Consider the following 11256-nt stretch of genomic DNA (forward strand, 5'->3'; position numbering starts at 1 on the left):
GAGAAATTGTATAATGAAATCAGGGTTGTTAAGAGTTAATAAAGATTCTGGTGTCATAATTATGGAAGACTAATCTTAGACATAACTGGGATTGTAGGGACTCGTATAGTGAGAGAGAGTTTTCTTGAATTGATAAAGATTCTGGTGTCATAATTATGGAAGACTAATCTTAGACATAACTGGGATTGTAGGGACTCATATAGTGAGAGAGAGTTTTCTTGAATTGACTGGGTGTGCTATTCCACATAGTGAGAATGCCAACCAAGAGAGGTGCCATTTTATATTTGTTATGAACCACTAATGAAAACGTGACTGCAAGAATTGAAGTGGAGAAGAGTAATAATTCCATAATTTGTTTTCCTTCACTTATTTTTATTTCCTTTATTTACAGAGTCAATTTAGAGGTACTTCGTTTTTCTAGTGGAAGAAACAAAATCAAAGGAAGCTATAAAATATTAAATGCAAATAACGAGTAAAATAAACATCATTTATACTCATATTCGTGTATGGAAGGGGGGTCTGGGCTGTGTAAAATGTTAAATATAGTCATAAAGGATTTTTTCTTCCAAAATATTATGACCAGTTTAATATCCATCACACATCTTGGTCCACCCCCCCCCCACAATATTTCAGTTTTCCATTGGAAAGCTTAAATAAAGGGTGAAACTGGAATTATCAGCCGATAATAGATAAGCAATAAGTATTACAGTTGGAACCTTATTATATTTAAAACTTGGCTATAAATACAACCTTCCTATGTCTATTGAAACACTGCACTAAAAAAGGAACTTTTCAAAAAAGGAAGTAAATGTATGGATATCTAATATCAGCCCTTTAAAAACATGCAAACAAGATAGTAGGGAAGGCATTTACACCATCCCTACATAATAGCACAGACAAGAATTAACATATAGCAATGTATATATAACTATTCAATCTCAATTGAATTGAATTTATACTATTTTTGTCTGTTAACATCCTACTACACTGTGTGCCTGTGTTATATAAATTTCATCATATCATATTTTCATTAATATTTAGTTTAATTTTGTTTCAGAAGTTGTGCGGAGCTTCATTCATCAAGATCTATCATAATAACTAAATCACTGATTTGTAGAAGGACATTGACCATCCTAGACTCAGTAATAAAAGATGCTGGGCTGGCACTTTTGTCAGGTGTTAAATTCAAGGTGCATATATCATGCAAAGTAACTAGAATATGAGAAAATCAGTTTGTGTACTCATACATTGGCTTATTGGTTTTGAAGCTCTGTAACACTTGAACTGGTACACATGTATTTTGCAGTGAGGTGGGGGCAAGTTAGTGTTCCTGGAAAATAAGGACAGTGATCCGAGGTAAAACATACTATATACCAATAGGCTTAAAATATGTGATAAAAACCACATAAACTGCAAGTTTGTTTTTTTCTCTCTCTGAAACACTATTTATATATGTAATATAATACTTTACAAAAATTACAGTTTAAATGCCAAATAAGCTAGTGAAGCATTATTTTTAGGCCTATTGGTTCATAATACCTTACCAGCTTTTGGCATTTAAATTGTAACTTTTAAAGTATTCACACTATAATTGCCGAGACATTAAACATGATTAAAGTCAAACGTATTTCAATGCAAAGAGGTGTGGGAAGGGTATCTTGTAGAGGTATGTATTTTTTTATATTATTAATATTATTCTAATGAGATGCAGATGAGCTCAAATTTCAAGTTTTCAAAATCATTAAAGGTTGGAATAGACTAACACTTGGATTCTTTCCGAGTTCTAATCTGATAAGATTATTAATAATAACCTGAATGATGGAGGTTGTAAATTAAAGCTCTGAAAGTATAAAACCAGTTCTTGAGCAGAAACAGCTCACAGTTATTAATTTTTGGAAAACTTTTTTTGATAATTTAGTGCTACTTAAATTTTGGATAGTTTGAAGTTTTTCTTAAATAATGCCCACTCCAGTGGCACAGCGGTATGTCTGCGGACTTACAACGCTAGAAACCAGGTTTCGATACCCGTGGTGGGCAGAGCACAGATAGCCCTTGTGTAGCTTTGTGTATAATTAAAAACAACAAAACAGCTTAAATAATGGTGTGAAGGGTGGGTTGGTGTGTGGATTCCATTGTTTGAGGATTTTGGGTGATCTTAATAGGACCAATGACTATTTGTCACCATGATTATCAAAATGATCTTATTCGTATTGTTGAGAAACCTGTTTACTCCCATAAATAACTTGAAATTTACTTAAGTTAGATGCTACAACATTTGTATTATAACCTGTAAAAAAACTTCATTCACAGTTTTGTTAAGTGTACTGAAGCAAGAAGATAAGGAAATTCAGAGCAATTTTTTTGATGTATAATAACTGTGTGGATCACAATATATTTGTCTGCTTGTGCTGAAAAAATGTATTGTATTTTTTTCATAAATGACTGTGGTCATACATGTACATTTTAATTTAATGTTACAGTAAATTTCAACTAATGATCAGCCAAATTTGAAAGTCACATAAGTAAAAAGTGCTCGATGCCAGCACTATAATGGTCTAGATAATGATATGCCAAAAATTCAAGCCATGGTCACCTGCTGGTAGAGGCAAGAGGGGGCATTTGCTCCCATTACATTTCACAACAAATTGCACGTATTATGACATAAATTTAACATAGTAGTTATATTAAATATTTTAGTAATTTTTATTAAAACTGTAAATTTGTGTTTGCATTTAAGCACACATAACACACATTCTTTTAGTATGGTGTACACTGTAAAAGCTGATGCCCTACATATATATTTTGACCCCTTTGCAAATATTTCTGTGAGTGCCCGTGGTTTAAGGTCTATTGTTAAAGTTACGTAAAAAATAATGAAGTTTAAAAAAGCTATGCTTAGTTGCACAAAAACAGATTATTAGTTAAAAGGAAGATTAAAATTTAGCCAATACATACATACACTTATATTTGTTCAACCACAATTATTTTATCATATATAAAATAGCTACTATATCTAGCTTAGAAAATGTTAATTTTAAATCCAGATTAAAATTGACAACTAGATGTGTAAATTGCAAATGATTCTTACTGATCTCCTACATAGATATTTGGGTAAACTACATCACAGTCTACACTTCTTGTCATCTCTTCACCGACATCTTGCGGAGTCTTTGAATATGGTTTAGTATGAAGAATCACATGGTATAAACGATTGACTGTAGCTGCCTCACTGTTATGTTTGTTACTTTTTGAAAGCAAGTATGTAGCCATTTCTTTAGTATGGAAAAACCCTCACAGACTTCTTCCCATTGCGGACTGCAGATCTTCCAATTACACAATAAACACAGTTCTGTATTTCAAACAGAAGCTTGAAGCTGAAAGAAACCAACTCAAATTTATACAGTATATATTTCTATATCACACAAAATAAAAGCCAATTGTGTATGTTTATGTGACTTCAATAATTTAATGTGAAGGAACATGCAAACTGTATTGTATAGAAGGCAGTGAAAGAGTGAATTGGAAAAAAAAAGCCACATGCTTGTCATTTTCACTTGTTAATTCTATCATCCAATTTCAAAAAAAAACTTTTAATGGAAAGATCATTTCAGAATATTAATGAATTAATATAAATAACCTTAATCCAAAATACATATACTCATAATTGTAGATCATAAGCAAAAAAAAAATATTAAAGCAAACAAGAAAAAGGTTGAGTATGTACTACAGGTTTATTTAATCATTCATTTAACTTTTAAGGTTAAGCACTGTTCATCTGATTTCTAATTAAAAAAATAAAATAAAAGTAAACTTGGAAATAATATAACTTTGCTCCAATCATCCCAAATTTCAATCTATTCTAAGTTTCTATTCTGAATGACTAAAACAGTTACTACCTATTAAAAATAATGATGTCTCATTTAATTTGATTTCATAGTTTATCAATGCTCCTCATAACAGAAATCTGAACCCACATGCTCACACATCACAGGAACATATCCAGGACTGAAAGTCTGAAAGGGGCCTTGCTGCCCCTCTGAGAATCTGAAGACTTTTTGGAATTTAAAATGTCTAGATACTAAATTCTCGAAACTTTCCATTGATTTTGGCCAGTCATACCCATCTACAAATTATCAATAAGAGATCAAATCACCAATACCTACTGTTACCATTGAGAACATCTTTATCTTAATTTATGTAACTCTAGAATCAAGACTTTGAAATGACCCACATAATCATGTTATATCAAGCACTATTCACTTATGGGCTAGAGAAAGGAATGGAATATTTAATAATCATAATGAAGACAAGGGCTTCTTTAAAGATGTGTTTGTTTGTAATTAAGCACAAAGCTACACAATGGGCTATCTGTTCTCTGCCCACCATGAGTATCGAAAACCCAGTTTCTAGCATTGTAATTCCGCAGACTCACCGCTGTGCCACTGGGGGGATCCCTGTCTTCTTGTTCAGTGTCAGAGCATCTCTACGAGTGATATAAAAAACTTTATTTAGTTTCATAATGGCATGTTCTGGATAAATTGTATTTTGAGCTTTGTTCCAAAAAGCTGCAGCCTCCTTGATCACAACCTTTAGGTTATTATCTTCTTTAATGTTTTTTGTGATGGTAGAAAACCACATACAGCACTGGCCTATTTGAAGGTAATTTACTTCTTGCTAATACATTTGTTTCTTCTAAACTAAGTGGACAAAGTGTAGTCTAACTTCTTGTCACAGTATTTGCAACGATAAGCTGGTACAGGGTCAGCTGAAATGATACAGAAAAGAATGTACTGTCATATTATACAGAATATTCCAGAAATAAAAAACAAAAGCATGGTTTATTTATATATTGAATGTTCTTGAATATTCTAGAATATGCATATATAATGTGAGCTACAAGGTAGAATTTCAACTATCTTGAGAATTCCCTAAATGTTATTCCTTATGGATAAAATTTGGTGTGAATTACTAATTTATATATTAGAACAAAATGTGAACACCACCTTAGTGTACACAGTGTGTTTGTAGACCAATTTTCAAATTAGTAAAAATGGCTAATTTAAAATTTTAGAATATCTTCCTAGGTTCAGATGTTTGAATTCAGTAATGTGTTTTACATCACAAAATTCCTCCCGTGGTTTAAACTATATTGGTTTCATTCTCCTTTAGAAACAAAAGTATTAATGCATATGGACTATAAACGTTTAATTATTTTAAATAATACAAAAATAAACATCTATGATGCATGTACAAAATATACTTTTATTTTTTCATAATATTCATAGTTTTAATGGCAAGAAAATATATGGATTTTTGTTCTAAGTACTTTCAAAAAGTAAAAAAAAAATAAAACTGAACAAGTGTACTTCATATTTTATATTCTAATAACACTGCTTAAAACAATTTACTTTTTCACTGTCACATTTACAGATACAAAGAAAAATTGGTTGATTATTGCTGATAAAAAATTTATTTATTACTATAATTAATATTTTGAGCTATTCAGTGTGTGAACTTTACAAATTATGTATACAATAGGACAAGGTTTAAACTATAACATGTTTGCTAGTAAATATGTGCAAGTCTAACAATATTGCATTACTTAAAAGTTCTGTGATATTTAATGAATGAGGTCAAATACTATCTAAATCAAAGAGTAATTTTAAATTACAGCAGTTAGAGTAAAGTATATGCTTGTTAAAAGTAATAGTTTAATTAGAATAAAATATATGTAAATAAGATAAAAGTAACATATATTTGTGTTAAAATTATGGGAAAGAGAAGTGATAATTTAAAATATTTGGGTGAGGAGTATTAGTATGTGAACTGGATTAGTTTCAGGATGTTTTCTTTTAGTGGTTTTCAAAGGTACACAGTAGAACCCCACTTCAGAGAAATCACTAGTATCATTTTCTGTCTTTGATATAATGTTTTTTGATACTTGATACATCTACTCTTACTTTCTGTGTAGCCCAGTATTGATATAAGCAAGGTGGATCTTTATGACTAGTCAGTTTACTCTGTTTGTAATGAATCCTCTGGCCGGATTTTTGATTGCCATCTCAGATCTATCACCTATGGATTTTTGTCTTACTGTTTCTTGGTTTCATTAGATTCTCCAGTTCAATTTTCTATTCATCATCCAATTTTAACTTCTCCAGTTTCTATTTGATTTTGGATCTGGAAGTTTTAAATCTTTTCTTCAATAAGTAGGTACAGATGTTTTATTTCATGTTTCCCAAGGATTTCTACTCATCTCTATGCGATGCCAAAAGCAACAGGGAATTAGAGATAGGTCTTAGATCTGTCCCGTCTTATTTGTTATCTAGGTATTCCTACATTTTTGGTAGCACCTATGAGAATTTCATGACAAATAGGAATTTCAGAGACACTTCTTTATACATCCCAACTCAAACATCATCTTATCCATATCTTCATTTCTCAAATTATGAAAAAGTTTATCAGATTATGTCTCTTCCATTTTTGACACTATATTTCTTCAAGTGTAGTCAAATTATTAGCTGGTGTTTTATGCATACTCAGTATCAATTGTCATCATTACATGAATGATTAGAGGTTTTTCACTCAATAGTTGCCTTACACTGAATTGACCTCCCTGTTAACTTCTTGCCTGGGATGGATTGTCTGTGAGTTCAAGTCTCAGTTTGTGCCTACTCAATATCTTGTTTATCTGAGATTTAATTTAAACACTCCCAGAAACTCTTCACCTGTCTCCTTTGGCTTGGCAGTCCACTGTATAGGTATGCATATTTCTCCCTCTGCTAAATATATCCTCTCTGATTAGTTAACAATGGCTTTTCTTTACTTGACAATCCCATGGATCATGTTTAATTGAGATATTGTGAAGGGGAACTTGCGGAGTTTATCTTCAGACCTGTTATTTTTTGGAATTTCTCCTACTACTCTCAGTTACTTTTAAATTTCCTGTTGTAGGTTTCTCTTATCTTCCACCTTCTGGATCTTTTCACCAATGCCTTTTTTCCAGGGCTGAGGTGATGTGTTGGGGGGGGGGGGGCTGTAGTCTTCAGATATCCCATTCACACGTCACCCTGTTGAAACTTTGCACTTTTCAATATGAATTTCAGGAGTTTCTGTCCTTATTACACCACCGTCTGTTTTAATACTCACATACAACTGTGGTGACATATGTCAATAGATAGGCTAGAACAGTATCTTATAGCCTTTGTTTGCAGCATACACATTGTATCTTTCAAAGTTGGTATTTCATTGGTTGTGCCAATGGTTCAGTCATCTAATGTTTGATGCAGTGGCAGTGCATCATCTTCTGTGATTTTGCAACTTTTCATTTCAATGCATCTTCTCTAATACTTTTAGCTTTTCTTGAAAGAGTTTTTTTTAATTCACGCTTACTCTCTTTTTCCTTGGGTAATAGCCAGGATCAGTTGGTTCCATTGTCCAATTCATCTTATTGCCTTGCTGGCCTGGTCCACCATTGTTTCTTCTCCTTTTGTAGCTGGCTGTTATGTGGTCTTTGGTCACTTGGTGGAATGTGTTATACCCCCCAAAAGCTTCCTTTGTATGCTTGATGGTGCTGAAGTAAAGTGAGCATGAAAGCTACTCTATTTGGTCCAGTTCTTCGTCAAGGAATGTATCGATCAGTTTGGCACAGTTAAGATTTTTTTTTTATGTATTATACTAAAGTTAATATCAATGGCAGTGCACAAAGGATCTGAGTATGTTGTCCCTACTATTCGTGTTACCATTCCATTGAATGTAGAGGTTGAGAAGTTCACTAATACTTATTCAGTAGTCAACATAACACATTTTTATGTCCATATATCTTGTATGTAGAAATTATTGTCCGTACCTACATAGGAAATGTTAATGTACATTTATACATATTTCCCAAAAGGCTTTGAGATCTAAAAAGAAAAAATTAATAATTACCTTTGTGAAGATTTAATAAAAAATTTTTTTTTCAGGTTGTTTTCTGGTTTTTGCTATATTCTTTATTCGTTCAATTTACTATTTCACCATGAGAGTAAGCACAGTTGAAGGTACTGCCTAACTAAGGGTGAGACACCATGCTTGTGATACTACTATGAGAAGTGCTGTTTCACCATTACTGAACAGCTATTTCATTGCTATGATTTCTCCTTTTTTTGGAATAACTACAAGATACAGATGTTTGGGGATTTTTATTAAAGAGACATATTTTTTCCAGATGGTGTGAACACAATAATTATTCAAAGTGTTTAACCATCTCTTTCAAATAAAGTTGTATATTAAACAAATATATCTCAAATTCTTGCATTTCTTATTAACCTGAGAACTTTGTATTTCTGTAAAACTTATACAGTCATGTTTAAAAATTGTTTGTTTTTTTTCCATTGTAAATATTGCTTTATGTAGATTTTTTATTTAATAGTTTTACATGCCTAGTTTTGATATTTAAAATGTGTTCTTATTTTTTATTAATAGAATACTTATAATTAGCTTACTTGGACTTATTTTTTGCTTGCTTTAGATATTTACTTTGGCTGTTTTTGCTGTGTGATTGAAATTATAGGCCATTAGTACAGCTAAGGAAATGTTTATAGTTGTTAAGTTCCTGACGTGGTCAAGTTGTAAAAAAAAATATTTATTTGGTTTCATGTAAATATAAAAAAACAAATTTATGACATTGGAACCTTAATGAAATGTTTATCATGGCACAAGTTTGGAAAAATTTCAGTCAATAAGCATGTAAAGTTTGTAAAGGATATTCAGTGGTAAAGCATGCATAATAGTTCACTTGCTAAGCATCATAAAATATCATAAGTAAGTTTCAATAAATAGAAGCACAGCTAACCAAAACTATATATATATACATACATAAATTTTTACCTGTTACGGTGCTTGATTCTATAAAACGTAATAATAGATTTATTGGGTAATGTCTTTATAGCCTAAGCATCTTTATGGTTTTGCAGTTTTTCTCTGTTTTACTGAAGAGAAGTGTAACACATATGTTGCTTTAATATTTACTTATAATGGAATTATTACTAAATAAATGCTGGTTATTGGTGTCATTCACTGAAGTAAAACTAAATGCCATTAACTGTCACTTTTAGAATTGTAAGATTCACCTAGTGAAAGTTTGTTTTATTTTCATCCATTATATCGTATAAAATTTGACAAACTCTAAGAAAACCTACATTTTATTTCTCAGTTGCATGTTTGCTAAAATTTCAAACCATAAAAATAAAATGCATTGGTATGTTACAATGTGGAAATAAAATATTTGGTTTGCATAGATTTGTTAACAATGATAGCTTTTTTTTTTTTCATAATAGGTATCACTTTTACCTCTTGAATTTTATTGTTCTTATTCGTAGAACATTTTTAATTGTAATAAATATTTTTCAAACATTTTGTGATTTAGCAAGTTTCTGAAATTATACTTTGAACTCACTGTCAAGGTGATCATCATAATTTCTATTTTTTTGCCAACATTTTTTAACTGCATTATGCATAAATTAAAGAATCAAAATGCACTTATTAGCTATCATCGTTCTTTTTAAAGGAAACAATGAAAAGGAACAAAAAAATGCATTATAAGTTTTGAAGTATAGGTTTTTAGTTGTAAATTTGTCATAGAAAAATACCTTTTTTTTTGTCAGAAGCTAGTGTGTTTTCACATTTAAACTAGGTAATGTAAGTTTTTGTATTAAAATTACCAATGTTACTATTGTTTCTGAAGTTACAATGTGTTGGGTTTTAGAAGTATTTACACATTGATATTTTTTGTATGGATTCTTCCTCTGTTCATGTATTGTTATGTTTAATACATGAAAGATTCAGCATGGATCTTTAAACTTCATTATCAAAGCAAAATAAAAGTGAAGAAGATTTTATAAAAGAATTGTATATAGATTTCAAATGTGTAATTATCAAATGTTTAGTCATTACTAATATAGTCTTTATCAGAGAACTCCCAGATTTTAACACAGCTTAATGGCATACCCATTAAATAACATTGGTCAATGTCATTCCTAGTTAACAAAACAAGACTAATGATTGAAATGTTTTCCCATTATATGTTAGGGGAAAAGAAATACAATATAGAAATTCAGTGACTGAATATTTTTCTAATGGCTTGTACTCAAATATTTCATTCAATGTTTAGGAGCTGAGTAAGGTTATCTTGTTCATTGTTTGAATACTGCAAAAATAACTTACCAGTGATGTTGTCAGTGTGATAAAGTAATTAATGAACTGATTAGCAAAATTACTAGAATGGGTGTTATAAAAATTCCTCTTGTAATAAAATTAAAGTCAGTCACATGCACTAACAAATGCTGTTTCTTCAGTGAACAGTATGAGCCCTTTTTGTGGATGGTAGCTTGCTTTATTTAACTTATTAAAATCTATTTCATGCAATAAAGCATTAACTGTTTATTTGTATTTAATGAATGTTCTTATTACAAATTAAATAACTTTTTTTTTAAAGAACCAAAATTTCAGATTTATTTTATTTATAATGCAGATACATTAATTTACCACTTCACCTATTTCTACTCCATATGTTCACAGGGGCATTGTTGAAATACATTTCTACAGAAATTTGTGATTCATTCATTTAAACTTTTATTTGTAGAGACTGGGTGTTATAGAGTAATGTGTCAAAGGCTTCAGCATGGGCTTTAGAAGCCCACAAAAGTGAAAACATTTTGTGTACCCTTTACATTTTGTAAAAAAAAATAATTCTTTTACTTGAATAAAACATACATAGAAAATCTTTTTTGAGTATTATGTATTGAATTATCACGTACTTGGTAGTAAATATAAGTTATATCAAAATTCTCACTTGAAAGTAACTTTCTGAATTAATCTATATCTCTGTACAATAAAAAATTATAATACTGAGATCCATTCCATTATATTAAATAGCAGTAGTTATTGCTATATTTATAAAATAAATCTAATGATTTTGATCTGATATTACTACTTTCAAATACAGCTTGACGATACTAAAACTCAATATTGTGATAATAATCATGTCTCAATGTTTGTTTGCATTCAAGTGCAAGATGGGCTATTTGCACTGTGCCCTCCATCTGTAATGTAACCCAATTTTATGTTTCCAGCCCTCAAGTTTACTACTGAGGGGGAGCATCTCAAAGGAGATAGGATTAAAAATTGAATATAACTATCGTAACCAAAAGAAGAAAAAAAAAGCTGTGTGTGTGTGCATGTAAAACTGATTTTTTTACAGATGTCTTAGTTGAAAGA

The 11256-nt window shown here is 30.7% G+C and overlaps 1 protein-coding gene across 1 annotated transcript in view; it reads left to right on the forward strand.

Moving 5' to 3' along the window:
* Positions 1–10763, forward strand: part of LOC106474695 (type I phosphatidylinositol 4,5-bisphosphate 4-phosphatase-A-like) — a 23451-nt gene extending 12688 nt beyond the window's left edge. The window contains exon 8 of the mRNA XM_013935387.2: positions 7965–10763. Coding sequence (XP_013790841.1) covers positions 7965–8050 — 86 coding nt within the window. The 3' untranslated portion in view covers positions 8051–10763. The remainder of the gene's footprint in view (positions 1–7964) is intronic.
* Positions 10764–11256: the final 493 nt, after the last annotated feature.

This window comes from Limulus polyphemus, unplaced genomic scaffold, assembly GCF_000517525.1.
Source record: "Limulus polyphemus unplaced genomic scaffold, Limulus_polyphemus-2.1.2 Scaffold7549, whole genome shotgun sequence".
NCBI classification, from domain to species: Eukaryota; Metazoa; Arthropoda; class Merostomata; order Xiphosura; family Limulidae; genus Limulus; species Limulus polyphemus.